This window comes from Poeciliopsis prolifica, unplaced genomic scaffold (genome assembly GCF_027474105.1).
Source record: "Poeciliopsis prolifica strain line A6 unplaced genomic scaffold, Auburn_PproV2 SCAFFOLD014, whole genome shotgun sequence".
In the NCBI taxonomy this organism is placed as follows: Eukaryota; Metazoa; Chordata; class Actinopteri; order Cyprinodontiformes; family Poeciliidae; genus Poeciliopsis; species Poeciliopsis prolifica.
The window spans coordinates 12,209,582-12,232,175 of NW_026562389.1; the positions used below are offsets into that span (position 1 = coordinate 12,209,582).

The following is a 22,594-nucleotide window of genomic DNA, read 5'->3' on the forward strand; positions in this document are numbered from 1 at the left end:
AGCATGCGCTGCGATGAAACGTTACAAAGACCAGATTACAGCTGGTCACGGGGGGCTGGGTCCTGACGTCACATCCGCTAACCTACATATTAAAGCAGCGTGCAGGGCTGTCAGACAAAGGCGGAGTGGGGGTTGCTGTGTTCACCGAGCCCAGGCTTTCCACAGCCGCTGCGTGGGCGTGATTTCTGTGTCAGGAAAACTGGGAGACTCCTGCGTCACGTGACTGCTGCTGCGGACTTTCCAGAACAAACCGCCTGCACATCATGCGGGGCTGTGCGTGGAAAAACAAGCTGCTTTGTTTATAGCAGAGTGAAAAATGCAACCATTAAGAGCAGTTTATTAATAAATGCAGAAGAAATCATAAGACCACATCTCAACTCATTAATAGAAAAACTGATTCTTTAAAAACATTTACATATTTATACAGGAGGAAACAAAGACATGTTTCTGAGATAAAACTGTTCATCAGAATTTCAGGCAGAGAAATAAAATTGATCAGAGTTCAGGGATTTATTCAGTAGAAACATCGACTCATCCAGGTCAAATTTATGAATCCATAAAAATCTCCACCTTCGCCCCAATCAGGGACGTCTGGCGGTCCGATTCCTTCATCTCTGGTTCTGCTTCAACTCCAGCAGAACTCACTGAACCCGAGCAACAATCTGGAATATTGATCCGGTCATGGAGAGAAAAACATTGTAACCACATCATTCCTTCATCTATAAATGTCACAGTGAGTCACTTCCTTTTCTAAATATGTAGCCTGGTTACTGAACATGTAGCACATTTAGCTTGGTAACTAGCAGTCAGCTAGCAAGCTACTTCTACATGTTCAGCTAACAAGATAAACATTTACGTTTCATGCTAAATATTTATCTCGCTACCTAAATGTGTTTTATGAAGGTGTGACATTCATGCTGGGCTGAATGAGCCAGGTTATCGCCCGAGTTGTTTCCTGTTTGGGTGGTTCTGTCCAGCCGGACCCGGGCTACATGCTGAAGATGTTCCCCAGCCGGTGGACGGCCAGGTGGATCCGACCCGCCAGCCACAGCTCGTCCTTCAGGTGGCGTCCCACCTGCTCACAGTGCAGGACGTCGCAGAACACCCAGATCTCCGCCCGCTCCCGCTGGATGTTGGCGTTGCAGGTCGGCAGCCCAGCGCGGCGGACGGAGCGGCTCAGGCAGCGCCAGGCCTGGAGGGACAGAGACGGAGGAAGACAAGGCTCCTCATCATCAGTTTCAGAAAATGTTTCCTGGTGACGATCACTGCAGGGAAACACGGACGGATCGGGTCAACACTGGGTTTTATTTTATTACCTAAATCCGTCCAGCATCACCCAGGAACCAGACCTCAGGGATCACCTGACTCAGGGTCAAAGGTGGTACAATGTAAACAGAGACGGAAATCGCTGAGTGGACGAAATCTGATCAAAATGATGAACTCAGCGGAAAAAAGTGATAAAGATCCAGAATCCCAGCAGAAACAAACCGGCTAGAGTTCTGGTTCTGATCTGCTGGGTCAGAGTTCTGGTTCTGATCGGCTCTGATCAGCTGGATCTCATTTATGATCAGGCAGAGAGGAGAACACCAAAGGAGAAGGGCTTAAAAATTAAATTTCTCTTTTCCTTTTATTCCAAATTCAAATTTCCAGATTAATTTTTTTCTTAACAAAATTACAAATAAAAAAGTATCTTAAGACATTTACTGATTTTAATAATTCTCTGTGTGAGCTGACCTGAAATGAACAAAATATGTAAAAATCATTTATTAAACCAGATGACGGTTCTTGGTCAGTTCGTGTCTAAACCAACCCAAGGAGTGAGTTGGTGAGAAACATCCAGATTTGACAAAAATTAAATCTTCAAAAAGAGAAAGGTTGATAGATTTATGGTCCAGCCGCAGTGGGAGGAGCCTAACCGTCCCTGACGTCAGCTCAGTCCCACCTGGACAGGAAGCATCCAGGTGTTCAGAGCATCTGGATGGGTTTGTGTGTTTCCCTCTAACTGAACAATCAGGAAGTAGGTCCAGTGGAAGCCCCGCCCCCTGCAGCCACTCACCTCCTCCAGGTCGCTGCAGTTCTGCTGGGTGATGACCCACTTGGCGCGCTGGCGCAGGTGGAGCCGGTGGAGGGACACCAGGCGACGGAGACGGGAGGACAGAGACATGCGGCTCTCCACCTGGACTCCGCTCTGCCTGGAGACGCTCCAGGACCTCCTGACCGCCGGGACGTCTCTTTCAGTCCCTGGACCGGTTCCGGGTGCCACGAGTTGGACACGGCCGGGCGCGTCCTGCATCCAGTCCGTTATCCCAGGCTGGTTCTCTGTGGGGACGCCCCCTGCTGGGCCGATGCGGGGAGGTGGTTTGGCCGGTCTGATGGGCCGGCGGTGGGCGGAGCCGCGGGGGAACCAGGGCCTGAAGGCCGGCGGCGGCCGGAGGGCCGGCGGCTCCAGCAGCCTCTGAGTCTGCTGCAGCAGGGTGGAGAGGCGCAGCGCCGAGCCGGGCCGGTAGTGCAGAACCACACGGTCCATCCAGAGGGACTGGGTCACAGGACGAATGGGACGGCGGTCCTCTTCCTCCTCTTCCTCATGACGGCTCAGACAGAGCCAGGCTGAGGAGACACACCGCCGCACGAAGTTAGACGTATTGTCACATCATTTAGTAGCATATTAAAATTTTGATTTAATGACGTTCAAAACACAAACTCACCGTTTGTTTCTTTAAGTATTTTCTCTACTGTTTACTCAATAAAAATGATCAATTAATGTTTATTAATTTGAAAATGTGATTAAACTGAGATACTTTGAGCAGCTTAGTGATACTAATTTGTAATACTAAGCGTATTACAAACAGTTAATCAATTCAAAAATATTTGATTGATCCCAAAATGAAATATGCTTTTCTAGAGCAGAACCTCTGGGAGAAATAATAACGTTTTTATCATCACTTCTATCATCATCTAATTATTACCGTCAAATATCCTGATGAAACTTTAAGTCCTTATGACTTCCTGTGAACTTGACTTGTAAAAAAGAAGATTTACAAAATATTTTAGCTTCTATTTAATTTTTATTGTGGAGGGTTAGCTTGCTGCTGATGCAGAATAAAAGCTAAAGGCCAAAGACTAAACGGGACTCCTGGCATCACACTTGTGTTAAAAGTCCTCCACCTTGTGGCCGGAGTGGGAACTGTCAGGGTCTTTTATCAACAGTCAATATTTAAAAAATAAAGCTGCATGAGAAAGGTTTTGTAGCACAGATAAAATAATGCTCACTTAAAACACTGGGATATTTTTGTGAATATAATGGATTAAAAAATGAAGAGAAAAAAAACCAAATAAAGTAGAACTAAACACAGCAGATGATCCTTTCTAGTCTCTGGTTTCAGCGGCGAAAATACCAGAAGCTACTTTAACCTTGTTTGGATTCTCATCACACAATATTTCTAATGTTGGAGTAGAACTGAGTTTCAGCTGGAAACATTGATAATAAACACGATAATAGTTGTAAAAACAGCTGAAAGCTAATATTTACAGCTTAGCCGCTAGCTTGCTAGCAGATTATTATTGGCTCAGGAACAACCTTCACACGAGCCAAAAACAGTAAACATAAAGCTGAGCTGTTACAGAAACAGAGCAGACATGTTTTATGTTTCATACACACCAGAACAATTTGGACTCTAGACACGAACAACCGGCGCCATCTTGGAAGTTGACGTCGTTTTATGTGAATTCTCGCGAGTTTTCCGTAATTCCAGCAGCTTCACCGGAAGTCTGCTTATCTCAACGGGTCCGCCATGTTGGGAAGGGCAAAAGAGGCAGGCAAATAACTTACGAGAACAGGATAGCTGATTAAGAGATTGTTTTAGATTTCACATTTTATTAAACTTTCAATACAATTCTTTCAAATATGCTGACTCTTTTCAGGTATGCTATTTTTAGTAGGTGTAGAATTTTTAACTCATTTTGTAAAATCCCTTGCTTCGTTTTATAAAACAAAATAACTAAAATAAAACAAAAAAAATAAATATAATTGATTTATTTGGATATGATAGAACAACAGGTTGGTTCTGATCTGTTCTCTTTCTGGTTGAAACGTTTGGGTATTTATTCCCTCTGGTTCTGGATGCCGTGCAGCTGGAAGGATACAGCAAGTCTTCAGTCAGAGGTCTCTGGAGTCACTGCATCACTGACTGCTACTGGAGGTTTTTCCTCAGTTTAATGCTGAGCACAGCTGAACTACATGAAGCAGAATCTGTAGTTTGTAGCTACTGCTGGGCAGCGAGAGCAGAAGAGACGGAGGCTGCAGTAGTTTGTCAATAGGACATTTTATTTCATACGTCTGTTGTCTTACAGTAATATAGTTGCTGAGATGACCACCGGCTGCAGCCTGGACACCTAAAACTGACAGCTGGACTACTTGAAGCAAACTTTTTTGTTCCTATATCTTTATATCTTAAAATGATGTTGCAACAGAAAAAAAGCACATTTGCCATCAGATGTGTGGTGACGTCATGTCGGGTTATAGAGAGGTGTAAAAAAGAAGAAGACAAGAAACCTGCGATGTTGTAAAAGGATTTGATTATGGCACATTTGGTCCACGTCGGTCGTTTTATTATCTTGTTTTTCTCAGACATGTAAGAAAGGAAAAGGAAAAACTAAAATAGATGATAGTTTAGGTGTTTTCTCCCCAGAAGCACAGCATTAATGACAGCATATCGACAACACGGCTGCAGAGGAGGTCGCTTCTCTGTGAGCTTAAAATTTATCAGCCAATCAGGATCTCCCTGGTACAGAAACATCATCATCATCATCATCAGAAATATTAATAACTTCTTTCCATCCAAAATGAGAAGGGGCGGGGGTGAGAAAGGTGTGTGTGGGGGCGGGGCTGTTGGTGGATGACGGACAGGAAGGGGGCGGGACATTCACAGGAAGTAGTCGGGCGTGCGTCTGGTCACGTGAGGCTCACCGCGGCGAGGGGCGGGGTCAAACTGCAGGCTGAGGACGAAAACATTCAGTTACAATCAGCTGACAGGAAGTCACATGAAAAACATTCAGTTCATCCAAATATGAAAAAAATAAAAGTTAAATTACCCTGAAAATTTACTAGAATAAAAATTAAATATCATTTCTGTGTCACAGGTGGAACAACTGAATATTAGGCCGCAATTGATTATTTTAGTAATTGATTATTTGGATATGATACATTTTTTGGATAAAATAATTGGCACAATAAATGATCTTATTTTATCCACTAGAAATTCATTAGGATGCAGATAAATAATAATAGTGTCAGTCCTGAATAAGGGAACTTCTTGCAGGTCGACTCACAAAGAGTATTTGAGGGTGTCGTCCAGTTCCATGATGGCCGCCTGGTTGCCACAGCGGTAGCAGTAGTTGGGAGCACTGAAGATGGTCACCACGTTCTTGTCGTGGCCCCAGTTGTAGCCCTGATGGACGGAGACAGATCAGTCAGGCCCTGAACGCATCGTTCTCAGCTCTAACGCTCACATCTCTTGTGTTCGTTTCACTTCGACTCCATGATTTAATCCTCCAACCAAACAAACTGCAACGTCGTTCACAGAACATCTGCTTCACAATCTTCAGTGGTGTGATTGCCACGGTTACCTCCATGACCAGCTGATGGGCGCGGGACACCAGCGTGAGGCCGTTGGCGTGGTTGAACGTCTCTGAGATGTCCTGACCGAAGGTGTAGCCGGCGCCGCGGGGGGAGATGCCCCATCCGCCGCGGTCGTCCGGGTCGGACCACAGCAGGTCGCACATGGGGCCCTGAGGGACACCAAGAGTTACAGCCGGCAGACAGAGGGTATGGGGGGCAAATGGGGGGAGCATGTACCTCATGTGGGACCTCCTGCAGGCGGTCCAGGGCCCGTATGTGGTCCAGAGTGTCGATGGACGGAGACAGGCCTCCATGGAGACAGAAGATCTGGAGCAGACAGGAACACATTAGCTTTAGGCTAACAACGCAGCGACCCCTTCCTGCCTCGCCGGCGCCCTCACCTGGCCGTCCACCAGCGCGGTGAGCGGCAGGTAGTCGAACAGGTCTGTGAAGTACTTCCAGACGTTGGCGTTGCCGTATTTCCTCAGGCACTCGTCGTAGAAGCCGTAGACCTGCGTAATCTGCCGGGACTCGTGGTTCCCCCGCAGGATGGTGATTCGCTCCGGGAAGCGCACCTGGAGGGTGAGGCAAGCTGGATGTCAAGGCTCCATTCCAGCCAATCAGGTCAAACACTGAATAACCTGACTCTGTTCCTGCTCAGTGAACACATCAGAACCTCAGGATGTGATTGTGATCCAGGAAGCAGTTTGGATGACGACTCAGTGATTCTGAGGTCACCAGCAGCTGCTCTTCCTGTCTGACATCACTTCCTATGGACTCTGATCAGCTTACAGGAGCAGCACTAAAGCTGCAGAACGACCTCTGACCTCTGCTGAGAAGGCAGCGTTACCTTTAACGTGACCAGCAGGGTGACCGTCTCCACAGAGTAGTAGCCTCTGTCCACATAGTCGCCCATGAACAGGTAGTTTGTGTCGGGAGACTTCCCTCCGATCTTGAACAGCTCCATCAGGTCGTGGAACTGACCGTGAACGTCGCCGCACACCGTCACCGGGCATCGCACCTGGAGGGGGAGCGGAGCGTTAGACACAACCTGGGAAACATGGCCGCCTCGCACCACTACACAAACCAGGACAAACGTCTTTAAGACTCAACAGTGAAAAAGACATCAGATGTTTAATATTAATAACTACATAAACCAGCTGATTCTTGTTCATCTCGTTCAATTTTCCAGCTGTTCAAATTTTCAGAACAAAACCACATATGACCCAAATCCAACAAAGTTCTAAATGAATAAATTATTATTCACTTAAATACATTTTCAATAGTTCTGCAGTGAGTAATTTAGATTTAAAAATTGATAGGTTCTGCAGATTTTTCATTTAACCAGTTGAGCCTTTTTAGACAATATTAGAACTACATTAAAAGATGAGAATGAACTAATAATTTAATTCCCTTTGTCAATAAGAAAACATTTTATTTTCTAAAGTGAATTTAATTTCTAAATTATTTCAATAATCAATTTATCATTCAGATTAATTCCTAGTTTTAAACTAAGTTCAGATCATTTCTGAACTCAAACTGATATGTTTTTCATAAACATAAAAAAATTATTGTTTTATTTTAGACAGAATCAGATGTAGTTCTTACATCCTTCCTGCAGGGGGAGTAATTCCCAGACACACCATGTTATTCCTGCCAGAGCCCAGAGCGGTCGGGTTCTACCAGAACCTTTAATGGACCGCTGTCTCGTCTCCGAGGAAACGGTTCATCTGGACTGAGACAGAAACTCCAGGATGTTTACTGGCAAAAGTTAATCTATAAAAGATTTCAATGTTTTATGAGGATCAATAAATGGAAATAAAAATGATTTTAATCAGTTGAACTTTGACCCCCAACAGGAAGTGATGTCACTGCTACACTGCATTACAGGAGGAATCTGTTGTTGTCTGGGAACAGGACTGGCTGGGTGAGGACTGGACCCGGTTCAGAACCAGAACCTCACCAATCCCTCCTCCAGCATTTCCTCCTCTGTGGTGGAGTCTGTTTGCCGAGTTCTGATTGGTCGCCACCGTTTGGATCAATAGATTAATAATTTATGTTTCAGAGGCCAGACCAGAGGTCGGCAACCCAACATGTTGAAAGAGCCATATTGGACCCAAAAAACAAAAAACTAATCTGTTTGGAGCCGCAAAAAAGTAAAAGCCGTATATAAGGCAAAACAGGCTCTAGGTGATTATATTAGCGTATTATCAAAATGACTAAGTGTATATATAATTAGTGTTCATGATTAAATGTTTATTTTCCCAGCAGTGCGTCCTGGAAGGAATGACGCATCACGTGACTCTTCTGTTGTACGATGGAGCTTTAAGTTAACCTTCTGTTACAATATGAACGCATTTACAAAATTAAAGAAATGCAATAAAGAAATCAGATTTTTGATATTTTTATTATGAAGAGCGACAGGGAAAGTGTCATTTTTTTCCCTTTTTGGAACACAGAAAATCTGCCCCCAAATGCAGTTTGCATAACGACGATCGCTCTTTGTGAATAATTACCGTTAAGTGTGTGATCAAAAAAACAACAAACGGAGTGTAATAAAACGGCAGCCTTTTGAAAACGGAAAGTATATAAAATTAAATTAATAGAGTTTAAGTTCAATTTCTGTGCACATGCCAAGCAAGTCAGTGCAACAGTAACACAAAGCAGCCATGAGCAACACGACCCGACACAAAACAATATCACTGAGTGTCATTCTAAATGTATACTGATGAAAATTACTGTATCCCTTATTTATGTATGTTTTCAGGGTTTTTTTTCTCCAAAAAAATTTGTAATTTCGGCTATTATTGAGATGCGCTCCAGAAAGTACGGTACTCTTTTCGATATTTGACAACTTGTCGCGGCAGACCAAACATTCAGGCGATTCTTCCACACTGGCAACGAATGCAGAGGATTCGGTCCAAGAATTGTAGAATTGAATGTTTCTTCTACACATTTTTATAGCATTGGAAATCGTTAAGAATGATTGTGTTGTGTTTGTCCTCCTCCAGAAACCATAATAAAACAAAAAATATATTTCCCAGCCCCATCTTTTCCCATTTTCAAACATTTTTGATGAAGCTCCAAAGAGCCACTGGGGCGGCGCTAAAGAGCCACATGCGGCTCTGGAGCCGCGGGTTGCCGACCCCTGGCCTAGACCCATGCTGGTTCTGTCCCGACCTGTTTGGGTCACTGTGACCAGAACCGGTTCAGAGAAATTAACTCACTTCCTGGACGTTGGACTCCTTGGTCAGAATCTCCTTCGCCTGAAAGGAAAACACAATCAGATCAATAATCAATATCAGGATATGGATCAATCACAACTTCATCACATCCTTCTGTTACAGGGTCAGAACCGACCGGTTTCCATGGAAACCACCCATGGAGGACATGAAGCTGGTCCAGTGGAGCCCGAATGATCCGATGTTTATCGGAACAGCAGCAGAAGAAAGGCTAAAGGTCACGACCTCTGCTGGGTGTCAGGAAACCTCCATGATGCTTTATTTTCAAATGATAAAATATTTAATATTATGACCGCTATGATGAACCAGCATAAACAAACTGATATTATTGTCTCATAATTAATAATAACTTATTTTTTAACCTATTTATTAGATGCTGGATCATGAGGATGACAGTCGGCTTCCCTGAGCCTCAGACCAAAACAAACATGGCCGACAAAGCGTCTGATTGGCCGATCAGTTTGTACTGGAGTTGGTCAAACATCCCATAATAAACGCAGGGCTGCTGATTCATTGTTCATTTTCCTTCATTCTCTGTTTGACTAATTTAGGGGAATAAAAGGAATTATTTACAATTTAACCGATGAACGCTTTATTTTCCCTCCAGAGCTGAAGGAACAAACAGACGATCTGTTCCGGGTCGGGTCAGAACAGAACAGAACCACCTTCCCTTTCTGAGAGTCTTTATTTATTTTAAAAATTATTTTTAATTTGCTTCAATCTAAATTTGTTTTTATGGGGAATAAAACCGGCGTCAGACTGAGCAGCTGGTTTACCAACACCGATATGACTTCAATAAAACAGGAACATATTTGACCTCATCTTCATGTTCAGAACCATTTGATGTTTTAAAAACCACTCTCAGGTTCTGGTTCATAACCGGTTCTGAACTCGCACATCTGTCCATAAGCATGAGATCCATAGATCAGTTATTAATTATAGTAAAACTGATTCTGATACCTGCTGGTGTTGAGAGGAGAAACATGGTTTTCTCTGCAGGTTTGATGTTTTCAGACTATTATTTACATATGAATGTGTAAATAATAATAACTCCTCGACTGACCTTTAGGCCTGATCAACAGGAACGATCCGGGTCCATCAGAGATGATCAGAGATTACTACAGATCATATTTCTGGTTATTAAAATAATAAGACTGGATGGAAGTGGTTCTGGAGGGCGGCTCAGTGTCAGTCCAACATGGCCGCTGCCTCCTGGTTCATATTCAGTCTGATAACAGATCTGTTTCACATAGATCTGTATTAAACCGAGCTGAAAGCTAAGTCAGCATCAGAGATGGATCAGATATGAATTTCTTTGTTCTTTGATGTTTTCATTAAACTTTTAACAAAAACAAAAATGTATTTCTTCTCATCTGTTTCTTCTGGAGACCCTAAATATGACTTTTTAAAAGTTCAAACTCCAACTCCACTATAACATGTATTAATACTAGGGCTGCACCGATTGCAGTTTTCTGGCCGATTCCAGATCTTTTAAAAAGCCTAACTTACCGATTATGATTTTGGCCGATACCATTTTTTAGTCTCAAATGTTGCTCAATATATCAAGAAAGTTGCTGAATTGGCAACAATGGGGTGGCTATTGTCAGCTGTAAATGTGCAGACGGTAATTGGTCGGTTGGTTTTTAGACCTTTGCCAACGTTGATAACATCGGTGGATAAAATCAACTTCACACTGATCCCCCAAAATTAAGGAAATCAGCACCAATAATTGGCTGGCTGATAAATTGGAGCTCTCCTAATTAATACGCAGACTGGAAACAGTCTTTGCTCTGCAGCAGAAGCTAACGTCTACAGCCTGACGGCGGCTCGTCGCCGTACAGCCAATCAGCCAAGAAAAGGACTGGTGCTAGCCAATAGCATGTCAAGCGTTGCATTTAGACACTTTGACTTCACAAGCTTCAGTTTCTCTCTAATGTTTTAAAAATTAATGTGAATAAATTTGGTTTCTCAAAGAAATCTATGAGCAGAGTTTGCCGTTTCATTGGAAACCAAAAACAGCAAAGCATTTCCTGTTTGGGAGTTTGTTGGATTTATGTTGCTGCTGCTTATAGATGCAGAGAATACGCAAAACACCAACTAGTTCTACCATTAATGAAACTTTAATCAACCAGTACAGATAACTGATCAGGGGGAACTTTATTGTAAAAACAGTTGTAGTCAAAGCAGTAATTCATACACTTAATTATGACTGACTTGACTATTCAAGTTAAATTGGGGTACAATAATTATTACACACAGAAGAAATTTTAATAATTAGTGAAAAGGCCTAATAACTACAATGTGCCTCTAGAGAAAATCAGCAGCGCTTCATTTTTCAGGTTCTCCCTTTAATAGACCAGATCCAATCAGCTGATCAATCCCATGAAGTTCAACTCAAACTATGACATCACGGTGGAAACATGATGAAATATTGCTTAAAGTTGTTGTAAAACGACTGAGTTTTTAGATTTATACAATAAATCTTTTAAATATAAAGTAGTAAATGTTTTCTTTTCCCAGGAATAAAGCTCCAGATTTTATGTGTGGCCTGTTCCTCCTTCAGCCAGCGCAGCTGATCATTCATGGATTGACAGCCACAAACATCCTGCCACTTTTCAGAAAGCCGTATGTTGGGGTTCATAAGGACGGTGATTCAGAGCTGAACGGCTCTAAATGTATTTATTTCAGTTGCAGCACCACGCTGGAGCCGTCTAAAGTCTGGGAGGCCGGACAGCTTTATGCAATAAAACCTCTGATCGATCCGGGGAGGGTGCGGTGGAGCCGGACGGCGTCACATTAACCGATCCGCTGGTCACTGAGCTTCTGAAACCAATACATACTGGAAATAAGGGCGTTTCAGCGGATAAGGAAAGGCAAAATCTAGTTGGTTTAATTAACGGATGGTAAAATGGGCTGCGTCTATTTGATGGGTGAATAGGGTGCGCATTTTCGGCCCGTCAGTTTTTAATTTGTGGTTTCATAAATATCTTTATATATACACGTTTACCTAAAAAAACTGAAAGACTGGTCGTGATTTATCTTCAACACGGCACACAAACACCGTCGAGCTCCGTGTGGCGGCTCTAAAACTGGGCCAAAAACCCTCAACGTAACTGCCTTTCCAGGAATTAGACCGAGCCGATGGGGCCTACTATGAAATGGAGGTCAGTGGAATCAGACGGGAGTACCTACCTTCTCACAAAGCGTCCGGACTTGGTTCTCTGTCAGCTGCTTGCACTCGTTGAGTTGCTCAATCCACTGGTCTAACTCTTTAGTGAAAGTTTTGTCCTCCATGACGGCAGCTGTGTTAAAACTGAACCAATCTGCGTTTCAGCCCCTGGCTTCAGCTCCGCGTATTGTTATACCAAACCCAGTCCCGCCGAACAGCGAACAAATTCAACAACTACACCGAAAAATATCGATACCTTCAGATCACGTCTGTCATTATAAACCAGGTGTGTTAACTACCCGACATTAAAAACTGTTTCTGAGAGCTGCGGGAGCCAAAAGCATCGAAAGTCCCCGATGCGGCAGAACGGAGCGGCGTCGCAGAGGCTAAAAGAGCTAGCTGCAATAACATCCGGGTACTCTACCTTTGCGCAGATTCGACTCAGCAGCGACGCCAAGTGGAGAGGGCGTGAACTGCAAAGGAGCGCTAGGTGGCGCCAACGTAGAGCTGCATTAAAGCAGAGCGACATTAATGGAGTGAAAAACGTTTGTTTTCAAGTTACCTTTTCAAGTAAAAATATGTTTTTACTTTTGAATATATCACTATAATAATAACAATCAAAAATGTATTTTCATAGCACTTAAAAATAATTGTTAGGTGAACCAAAGTGTTTAAAATTGATAAAAAAAAATAAAATAGCACCATTTAATTGGTTTGGAGACGGCTTAGTCAACACTGGCTTTTGGTAAAATAAAGTGAATTACAATCAACCAGACGTGAAATAAATAACTGAACAGCCTGTTCAATGATTTTAGAAAAATTGTAAAGAAATCGTAAAAGAAGGTTGTCTACCTATTTGTTTGTCAAATTTAAAATTTCAGCCAAAAAGCACAAGATTTATCAATGGAAAGGTGCACCTTGGACAGGTAGGACATCTACTTACTAGATGTTCTAATAAGTACAGTCAGGCATCTACTGTACTTTAAAAAAAGAAAAGAAAAGAAGCCCACTAAACTTCTTATCTGCTTACTCTACATTCACCTGAACTAATTTGCTGAATTAGTTAGTTCAGCGAATTAACTAATTCAGCTGAACTAAATTCAGCTGATTAGTGAACTAATTCAGTGAAGTTAATAGTTCTGCAGATAAAAAATAGTATTAGAACAATCAAGTTTGTGTTAAAATAAGAGAAGAGAAACATTATTTTTATCCTGGCTCTATTCCTGTAGTTTAGTAGGAATTCGTTGTGAATTTCTATGTCGCCGCATGGTGGCACTATGAAGCCGCCAGGGTGTCTCACAGACCACGCTAAGCTTGAAGAAGAAGCCATTAGCTTCCAGTCAGCTGCGTGTTTACCGCACCTGAAAAAAAAATCTTCTTCACGTGACTTTAATGAGTTGAGAACTTAGATCAAACCGGTCTTTTTGTCGGTGTAGCTTTAACTCCAACTATGGCTCATCTGACTGAAAACCCCGCTGATAAAGAGAGGTAAGTACAGCTCAGCTAGAGCTAACGGAGCTAGCTCCTCAACCAGCTGAATCCCCATAGAAGCCCCGGTGGATTTAATAAAACAACAGAATATGGTCACCTTTATTAGATAACTGCTCGAATTTCTGCAAACAGGTCGATATGAACCTCTCTCTGTAATTCGGCATAGATTATTTCAGATTTTAGTTGACAGATGATACAAACTTTGGTGGTTTTCCATGAAGTTTGGCTTGGCTCTGAGCTCCTTGGCATGACGTGTATTATCTCTTCTACGTTTTATTGTGTTTCAGGATTATAACCACAGATAATTCAAGTGTTATTCCGAATTTCAAACTTATCTTTTTCTTAATGTGAGATAATTTCTAAAAATTGAATGAAAGCCTGTCCATTTTCCTTCAGAAAGTCGGTTTGAACTTCCAGGCGTTTAGAGACTTTAATGTTCTTCTTTAACTATATAAAGTTTCTCTCGTGTTTCCATCCTACAGGATCTACTGGGGAAAACCTGACCGAATTCAAATTTATTAAGCAACTGAACAGAAATGTTTTATTTGGTTCTGTTAAAAAGTGATCATTTGGGCTGGTGTATATATAAATTATTCTGTGAAGCGCCTCAGGGTTTTATATTTGGACCTACTTTATTTGAGTTAAAATAAAAGGTTATGATTAAATAATTAAGCAGTGCTCTTTTAAAAACCTTGTTACATTAAAACAGATGAAGGAAATGATTTCCAGACGCTTGTCCAGCATTCCTGTTGCTTGGAGAAAGACTAAAACATCTTTTTAAGGTTTTGTGTTAAAGCTTGGCTAAATAAAAGTTAATTATTTGGTATCTTAGATACAATATTTCTACAAAAGCCAAACTTGGTTGATTAATTTGTGTATTTGGAACAAATCAGAGCTGCTGTGTGTTGGACTGACTGTAGTTTGATGAAATGTTTTCCTGAAGCCTGAACCACAACATGGGCAAGTCACACAAAACAACTGAGTTAATGAGTTTAGAGATTAATTTAAGGTTTTATCATGTAAATATCTTTTAATCATAATGATGATTAACATCAGCTCAGTCTGATGTCAGACCTGATCTGATCCGCCGTGTTTCAGGTTCATCTGCGTCTATCCCGTCTACATCAACAGCAAGAAGACGCTGGCTGAGGGACGCAGGATCCCCACAGAGAAGGTTTGTCTTTCTGTCGGGGCAGCTGGCGGCACCGACCCAGTACCGACCCAGTACTGACTGGGCGCTGACTGAGCTGCTCCTGCTTTGTCTCCAGGGAGTGGAGAACCCGTCCTGCGCAGAGATCCGTGACGTTTTGACGGCTGCAGGAATGAACGTCTACGTGGAGGTAGAACCAGACCGCATCCCTCACAGAGGCTTCCGGGTCCAAACTCGGCGCCTGATCCGTCCTGGTTCTGTTCTGGTTTCGCTTGTCTTCCAGAACAAGATGCATCCCAGGGAGTGGAACCGGGACGTCCAGTTCAGAGGTCGGGTCAGAGTCCAGCTGAAGCAGACGGACGGCAGTCTGTGTCAGGACAAGTTCAGATCCCGTAAGTTTCCAGCAGGTGGCGCTTTGCCTGGATTTTCCTCTCCTGCAGCTCAGAAGCTAAAAACTCTGAAAGCTTTTCAAAACGTCCAGAACACGAAACCCAGGAGAACCTCCTCCATCCATCAGAGAACGCTTCTGCTTCCTAATCTGTCCTTCAGCCTGCTCCTCTTCCTCAGCCTGCTCCTCTTCCTCAGCCTGCTCCTCTTCCTCAGCCTCCTCCTCTTCCTCAGCCTGCTCCTCTTCCTCAGCCTGCTCCTCTTCCTCAGCCTGCTCCTCTTCCTCAGCCTCCTCCTCTTCCTCAGCCTCCTCCTCTTCCTCAGCCTGCTCCTCTTCCTCAGCCTGCTCCTCTTCCTCAGCCTGCTCCTCTTCCTCAGCCTGCTCCTCTTCCTCAGCCTGCTCCTCTTCCTCAGCCTGCTCCTCTTCCTCAGCCTGCTCCTCTTCCTCAGCCTGCTCCTCTTCCTCAGCCTGCTCCTCTTCCTCAGCCTGCTCCTCTTCCTCAGCCTGCTCCTCTTCCTCAGCCTGCTCCTCTTCCTCAGCCTGCTCCTCTTCCTCAGCCTGCTCCTCTTCCTCAGCCTGCTCCTCTTCCTCAGCCTCCTCCTCTTCCTCAGCCTGCTCCTCTTCCTCAGCCTGCTCCTCTTCCTCAGCCTGCTCCTCTTCCTCAGCCTGCTCCTCTTCCTCAGCCTGCTCCTCTTCCTCAGCCTGCTCCTCTTCCTCAGCCTGCTCCTCTTCCTCAGCCTACTCCTCTTCCTCAGCCTGCTCCTCTTCCTCAGCCTGCTCCTCTTCCTCAGCCTCTCCTCTTCCTCAGCCTCCTCCTCTTCCTCAGCCTGCTCCTCTTCCTCAGCCTCTCCTCTTCCTCAGCCTCTCCTCTTCCTCAGCCTCCTCCTCTTCCTCAGCCTGCTCCTCTTCCTCAGCCTGCTCCTCTTCCTCAGCCTGCTCCTCAGCCTGCTCCTCTTCCTCAGCCTGCTCCTCTTCCTCAGCCTGCTCCTCAGCCTCCTCCTCTTCCTCAGCCTGCTCCTCTTCCTCAGCCTGCTCCTCTTCCTCAGCCTGCTCCTCTTCCTCAGCCTGCTCCTCAGCCTCTCCTCTTCCTCAGCCTCCTCCTCTTCCTCAGCCTGCTCCTCTTCCTCAGCCTCCTCCTCTTCCTCAGCCTCCTCCTCTTCCTCAGCCTGCTCCTCTTCCTCAGCCTCCTCCTCTTCCTCAGCCTGCTCCTCTTCCTCAGCCTCCTCCTCTTCCTCAGCCTGCTCCTCTTCCTCAGCCTGCTCCTCTTCCTCAGCCTGTTCCTCTTCCTCAGCCTGCTCCTCTTCCTCAGCCTGCTCCTCTTCCTCAGCCTGCTCCTCTTCCTCAGCCTCCTCCTCTTCCTCAGCCTGCTCCTCTTCCTCAGCCTCTCCTCTTCCTCAGCCTGCTCCTCTTCCTCAGCCTCTCCTCTTCCTCAGCCTCCTCCTCTTCCTCAGCCTCCTCCTCTTCCTCAGCCAGGCTTTGCAGTCCAGTTTTAAATCGTCTTGGAGAGAAGCTGTCGTGTCTCAGACAGATGTTCCTCTAACATCTGGAGAAGATCCAAACCCGGACTGTGATCAAAACCCGGCTGCTGCTGGTTCCGACGGGAACCCGGCTGCTGCTGGTTCCGACCGGAACCCGGCTGCTGCGCTATCTCTTAAACACTGATCAGAACCATTCGCTCTGCTAAAGCTAATGCTAAAGTGCTAACTAAAAGTCGGCTCTGCTAAGCAAGGTAATTTCACAGTGCAGTTAATGATGCTAAGTTATTTAGCATCATGACTTTTATTTTCTTATCCATCCCAGTTTTTCTCCTCATTCTGTTTTTTACCTCCAGCCTCTAAATGCACAACTGGATGTAAAGTTTTCAGTCATGATGATTTTCTGCAGTAGAACCAGAACCGAACCGACCGTTTGGGTTCAAACATAACCAGAGGATGTTCTTCTCTCCAGGGAAGGACGTGATGTTCTACGTCGCTGAGATGATCCCCAAACTAAAGACTCGAACCCAGAAGAGCGGAGGAAGTGACAGCAGCGGCCAGCAGGGCGAGGGGGGCAAGAAGAGCAAGAAGAAGAAGAAATGACCTCAAACTTCTTCTTGAGGTTGAATCTGAGTTGGACTGAACTGAATCCTGAAACTCCAGCTGCTTGTTTTCATTTTCTCTAGAAGTTTAAAATCCTCTACAGAATTCATCTGTTAAATATTCATCATTCCATCTTTAACTATAAGCTGGACGTTTCTCATCCAGCAGATTTCAGTTCTTCAGTAGAAGCAGATAAAATGTTTATGAATCTTTAAACAAACGTTTGATTTCATCTCCTGGTTTCTGTCACTCAGCCAAACATCTGGAGCTTTAATATTCATTTGTTTGAGCTTCACTGTTTCCTCGTTTGTTACAGAAAGACGAACTGAACCTTTAGCTGACTGTCAGAGTTCAGATGTTTTTCATTTTATGAAAATTTCTGTTGATTTTTATAAACAGGAAACTTTCTGTTGTTCAAATCTCTAAAAATAACAGAAAACTTTGAATTTCAGTAAAACAATTTGAAACTGTTGAGCAAAAACTGACCTAAAATAATAAAAAAAAAATCCAATATCAAAGACTTTGACTAGGCCGTTCTGTTGTAAATTTGCTGGTGGACTATTATGGGATGTTAACGGAGAACAACAATCAGTTCATGTTCGCTGTAGCTTCATAACAACCACTGAACTAAACGCTGCTGTAACTCTGGCAAACACACCTGACCTCTGACCTCTCACTGCTAAGCTAGCTGCAACATTACGGGAACACTTCCTGTTGGAAATATCAAAATAAGAGCACTTCATGTTACTCAGATGTTAAACATGTTTTTTTTTTTACTTTGTCCACATTTTCTCAAGTTATTTTTGCCTCTTTCAATATTGTTAAAGTTTCTCACCGTGAGCAGAAACTCAGTCCAGATTCAGAGCCGTAACGTTGAGTTAGCTTCAACTTCATTAATCCTGTAGGGAAGCTGAGGTTGTCTGTGGCTCACACATGATTTCACATCCACACAGCATTAAGGTCGTACAACTGGAGACTTTACCACTAAAAGAGGTCTAGAAAGTGCTTAAATATGTACAAATACTAGTTACCCCGTCTCCCACTCTTGCCCCTCCCAGGGGTAGCAGCATTACAGAGTCTGGAGGCCTGAAGGACAAAGGAGTTTTTAATCCTCAGCTGAACAAACCAGTGAGACGAACCTTTTACTGAGGGACTGAACCCAGTTTAGACAGTGTCCTCTAGGACTGAACTGAGTTTGGACAGTGTCCTCTAGGACTGAGTTTAGACAGTGTCCTCTAGGACTGAGTTTAGACAATGTCCTCTAGGACTGAACTGAGTTTGGACAGTGTCCTCTAGGACTGAGTTTAGACAATGTCCTCTAGGACTGAACTGAGTTTGGACAGTGTCCTCTAGGACTGAACTGAGTTTGGACAGTGTCCTCTAGGACTGAGTTTAGACAGTGTCCTCTAGGACTGAGTTTGGACAGTGTCCTCTGCTCCACCACTGTCTCCAGACTCCAGGCTCACACCCACTCTGGGTTTATCCCGTCCAGAATCTGTTCAACATGAACAGATTTTAATCTAGTTTTTCTTAAATAAATGTTTTTGTATTTAATGAAGTAAATAAACATTTAATCAATTTTCTGTACTATATAATTCAGTGTTTAGTAGATTTATGGTTGCAGAATTAAACATGAAATGATTAAAAAAACAACTATTGGTGAATATTTAAAGATGAATATTAAATATTTATAAAATTTATAACGGGAGAAAAAACTGTTTAATTTCAGCTGTTAGAGATGAAGACAGAAACTTTAGTCAGATTGAAAACAGACATGATGAAATGAATCAAACTTTTTATTAAACCAGTGAAGCGTTCAGACAGCATCATGTGTTAACATGAAATATGAATCATTAATGCTGTCATGGCAGTAACTGGGCCCAGTTTGATGGTATTTCTGGTCATTTATTGACCTTCAGGTTGAATGTTGGACCTTCATTGATGCTGGGAGCTGCCAGACGCTGATGGGAGATTCTGCTGGTTCTTCACAGCATTAACAAAGTCTCTGCAATCACTGATGAACTTCTCCATCTCCTCCTTCTTCAGCACATTGAGCTCTTGTGCAGCTTCAGCCATGGCTGTGAACTCGTCCTCCCCCTGCTGGTTCTTCTCGACAGTCTGCTGCCAGGCTCTCATCATGGTGTACTCTCTCCCAGCAGCGCGGCCAGTTTCTCCTTGTATCCCTCCGCCGAGCCGCTGAAGCCCCGCAGCGGCTTGTTCAGCCAGCTGCCGCCGGCCGCCATGGTGATGTAATCGTCATTAAACCAGAACCTGTTGTCGTTCATACTCAGAGCCATGAGGGTCAAAGGAAACGTCCGGAAGTTCCTGGCAGATTCAGCGATGACTGAAGCAGTGAAGTACCAGACTGAGAAGAACTCTGTGTTGAAGTCATAGTAGAGGGACTCATTCTGGAAAATCTTCCTCACCATACTAACAAAATTTTTCCTCCCAAATTCCTTGATTTGGCCCCTAATCTTGTTATAATTTTCCATATTCTTCCTGTTTTGCAGCTCAATCAGACCCTTCACAGATTCACGAATACCGTCTTCACCATCTCTGATCCGCTTTCCTATTGGATGAACATACAGAGCGTCATTTAGGACCAGGAACAGCCAATCACTGATCAGCAGGTAGGATTTATCGTTCTCTCCGTCCTTTGCAAAGTGACGGATGATGTTTCTGATGTCACTTCCTGTTTCAATCACATAGCATCTCCGGAGAACATTTTCTTTATGGTTGTTGTCTGACCAGGCGTCTCCCTGCGTGTCTCTATTCCATATGACGAACCTGTTCAGATCCGGATCCTCCAGTCTCCTTAGTTGTTGTGCTGCACCGCCGCCACCAGGGGGCTCTGGATAAAATAATCCCCACGTCAAACCTTCAAGGATCCTCAAGGTATCTCTGACTTTGTTGACATATTCTGTTTTAACATTTTGTTGTTTTTGAGCATTTTTTGGATCGATTAGATATGAAACAACGTCCTTATAGATGTTTTGATCAATGAAACTTCTTATTGCTGTTGGCCATTGTTCTCTGAAGTTCAGCTCATCGTCTCCGTCGCCCAGCAGCGCCGTCTGATTGGTGGAACTTCCTGCCCGGTGCGGCGGCCGTCGTCCCTCCTCCTGATCTCTCCGGTCGGGCCGACGGTCAGAACCAGCTTCTTGGTGTGATCTCCAGATCTCCACCGCGCTCCGTCCTGACTCAGGACGTCTCCCGTCTCCGCCACCTGGACGGCGGTCTTCCACAGGTGCAGCTCCGTCTCCAGGCCGGCTTCACGCAGCGCCTGCAGCAGAGCTTGTGGGAAGCGGCGGTCCGATCCCACGCCACAGGCCACCACTGCAGTAGTTTGGATCTTCTGGCCGATCCTGGAGCCGCTTTGGATGATCCTGGCCACGTCTTGGTAGCTGTACCCTGATATCTTCATCTCTCCTGAAGGCTCTCTGGCTCCATGACCCACCAGAACCAGGCTGCTGCGTTCCGACAGAGGTGCAACCTGACCTTTGACCCCCCAGACTCTGTGCTGGGAACGGACGGCGTGAAGCGAACTGACCGCTGGATGTTTGCGGTAGAGAGAAGCTGCAGCTGCTCTCACCACCTCATCGTCTGCTAACATGATGATCTGCTGCTGGTCAAACTCTACCAGGGGATCATCTGGGCTCAGGCCGGTTCTGGAGGTTCTGGAAACCGGGTCGGCTTCATGAGCTACTTGATTCATCTGAGGGTTCTGGTCGGGTTCTGACTCACAGACTGTCTGGTTGTGAAAGAGCTTTCTGCTGACCGGGAGACGGTGCTGCAGTTCAGACCCATTTTCCAGTCTGGTGTTTCCATCTGATGGGTCGGTGCTGTGGGTCGGAACCAGAACTTCCTGAGTGGAGCTGGGAGAGATATCCACAGCTCTTTGCAGCGGGTCCGCCGTTGTCTGCTGGTCAGAAGCAACCAAGAAGGCGTCCAGAACCTGGAAACCAAACAAGCTTTGGTCAGAACACGGGAAGGTTCTGCTGCGGTTCTGGATGGGATAAACCCAGAGTCGGGCTCTATAAGCACCGAGCAAACTTGATTAAAATATAAATATTTAAAACAAGGTTAATTTATACAAACAAAATTCTATTAAACATGAAAATAATTTAAATATTGATTTTTGTCAATAAATAAATAATGATTAATATTTATATAATGACATATATTTATATAATATTTATATAAGATCAAACTTCACAACTTGTTTACTGTAAATATAATGTTTATCAGCTGAAGTTACTTTAAATAACTGAATAAATAATATGACACTTAAATACACTGCAAAACACAAAATGTCACTTTTGATCTGATTTCTGGTTGATATTTTAGAGCAGCTGAAATAAACAAAAATAACTTCATTCAGATGTAGAATGTCTCAAGTCCATCATTTCTTAACATTGATGTAAAACTCCTTGTTCTACTGGTTGATTATTTCATCTATAAGATGGAAAAATGTTTTATTAGAAGTGGAAAAATCCACCAATGGAACTGAAACTTTTTTATTCATATTAAGGATTTATCTCCTGGAAACAAAATCCTGTTCCTTGTTGAAAAGTTATTTGTAAATTTGTGTCGTTTTATTTCACTAGTCGGTGAAGCATCTGGGCCCCAAAAAGCATTTGACCGGCCCTGAATGAACATCGTCGTCCTGCTGATGAATCAGTTTCTGGTCTTTTATTTTCTGTCTGGGTCAAAGAGGAAAATGAAGCCGATTCCAAATGAAGACGCCTGGAATACATTTAAATCTGGAGTACCTCAAGGCTCAGTTCCAGGTCCTGCTCTTCCCACTGGATCAGGATAGGAAACAGTTCTTCGCTTTTCAGTCTGGGCCTGAACCTCTCAGGTTTACGAACCTTTAACTGAACTTCATGCATGAAGTCACGGAGAATATTTTTGATAATTTTCTTCTGTTAAATCCAAACAAAAGTGCGAACAGCTTCATGTTTCTAAAAGTGACACTCAGAATAAAACAGAGATCAGATTAAAATCCCTCACTTCATAATCGACTCGTTTAAAAACCATATTTTTTATTTTCGACCGTCCTATGGGATTATTTCATCCCAGTTCGTTGCAGAGCAGCGATAGAAGTCTTACTCATGTTTATGACAGGTGTTACATTTATAACAGTGTCATAACAGTCTTATTCACAACCCGTCAAATAAAGTGTTACCAAACTTTCTGCACTTTGAGAGAGAAAATGACAATAATTCATTTTTTTTGTCACAAAAAAGTAACAAAAGAAAATGTTTCTAAATCAAATTGTTTTGATTAAAAAAACTTACAGAACTTTAACAGGAAGTGCAGGTGTGTGTCTGTCTCTGATTCAAATGTATTTGATTTTCATACAGTGGGAAAAAAGTCCAGAAATTTTACTCAAGTGAAAGTAAAAATATTTCATAATAAAATTACTAAAATAAAAGTAAACAGTGCAACGTAGCACA

At 43.7% G+C, this 22,594-nt stretch overlaps 3 protein-coding genes across 3 annotated transcripts; 1 reads left to right on the top strand and 2 right to left on the bottom strand.

Moving 5' to 3' along the window:
* Window positions 1–320: 320 nt before the first annotated feature.
* Window positions 321–3,718, bottom strand: zgc:101664 (uncharacterized protein LOC450064 homolog). The gene is made up of 3 exons (XM_055039056.1): window positions 3,659–3,718; window positions 2,057–2,607; window positions 321–1,192 (listed from the first exon to the last, which is right to left on the bottom strand). The coding sequence occupies exons 2-3, from the start codon at window positions 2,525–2,527 to the stop codon at window positions 989–991; spliced, it is 675 nt and encodes a 224-aa protein (XP_054895031.1). The 5' UTR covers window positions 2,528–2,607; window positions 3,659–3,718; the 3' UTR covers window positions 321–988.
* Window positions 3,719–4,303: 585 nt separating this feature from the next.
* LOC129365993 (serine/threonine-protein phosphatase 2A catalytic subunit beta isoform) lies at window positions 4,304–12,438 on the bottom strand. Its single transcript, XM_055039576.1, has 8 exons — window positions 12,052–12,438; window positions 8,845–8,883; window positions 6,468–6,638; window positions 6,019–6,192; window positions 5,855–5,944; window positions 5,626–5,787; window positions 5,329–5,447; window positions 4,304–4,995 (listed from the first exon to the last, which is right to left on the bottom strand). Exons 1-8 carry the CDS (start codon window positions 12,151–12,153, stop codon window positions 4,923–4,925), a joined length of 930 nt encoding a protein of 309 aa, XP_054895551.1. The 5' UTR covers window positions 12,154–12,438; the 3' UTR covers window positions 4,304–4,922.
* Window positions 12,439–13,340: 902 nt separating this feature from the next.
* srp19 (signal recognition particle 19) lies at window positions 13,341–17,653 on the top strand. The gene is made up of 5 exons (XM_055039872.1): window positions 13,341–13,516; window positions 14,618–14,693; window positions 14,788–14,859; window positions 14,953–15,061; window positions 17,005–17,653. Exons 1-5 carry the CDS (start codon window positions 13,479–13,481, stop codon window positions 17,133–17,135), a joined length of 426 nt encoding a protein of 141 aa, XP_054895847.1. The 5' UTR covers window positions 13,341–13,478; the 3' UTR covers window positions 17,136–17,653.
* Window positions 17,654–22,594: the final 4,941 nt, after the last annotated feature.

What these genes read in the sequence shown, in the direction of transcription:
- LOC129365993 (XM_055039576.1), bottom strand. Translation starts at nt 12,153, where the DNA reads ATGGAGGACAAAACTTTCACTAAAGAGTTAGACCAGTGGATTGAGCAA. An exon ending in CCGCGCTGGTGGACGGCCAG is followed by an intron (nt 5,945 to 6,018) that starts GTGAGGGCGCCG and finishes TGTCTGCTCCAG; the next exon opens with ATCTTCTGTCTCCATGGAGG. An exon ending in GACACCCTCAAATACTCTTT is followed by an intron (nt 4,996 to 5,328) that starts GTGAGTCGACCT and finishes TTTCGTCCTCAG; the next exon opens with CCTGCAGTTTGACCCCGCCC.
- zgc:101664 (XM_055039056.1), bottom strand. Translation starts at nt 2,527, where the DNA reads ATGGACCGTGTGGTTCTGCACTACCGGCCCGGCTCGGCGCTGCGCCTC. An exon ending in ACTGCAGCGACCTGGAGGAG is followed by an intron (nt 1,193 to 2,056) that starts GTGAGTGGCTGC and finishes CTGTCCCTCCAG; the next exon opens with GCCTGGCGCTGCCTGAGCCG.
- srp19 (XM_055039872.1), top strand. Translation starts at nt 13,479, where the DNA reads ATGGCTCATCTGACTGAAAACCCCGCTGATAAAGAGAG. An exon ending in AACCCCGCTGATAAAGAGAG is followed by an intron (nt 13,517 to 14,617) that starts GTAAGTACAGCT and finishes GCCGTGTTTCAG; the next exon opens with GTTCATCTGCGTCTATCCCG. An exon ending in TCAGGACAAGTTCAGATCCC is followed by an intron (nt 15,062 to 17,004) that starts GTAAGTTTCCAG and finishes TCTTCTCTCCAG; the next exon opens with GGAAGGACGTGATGTTCTAC.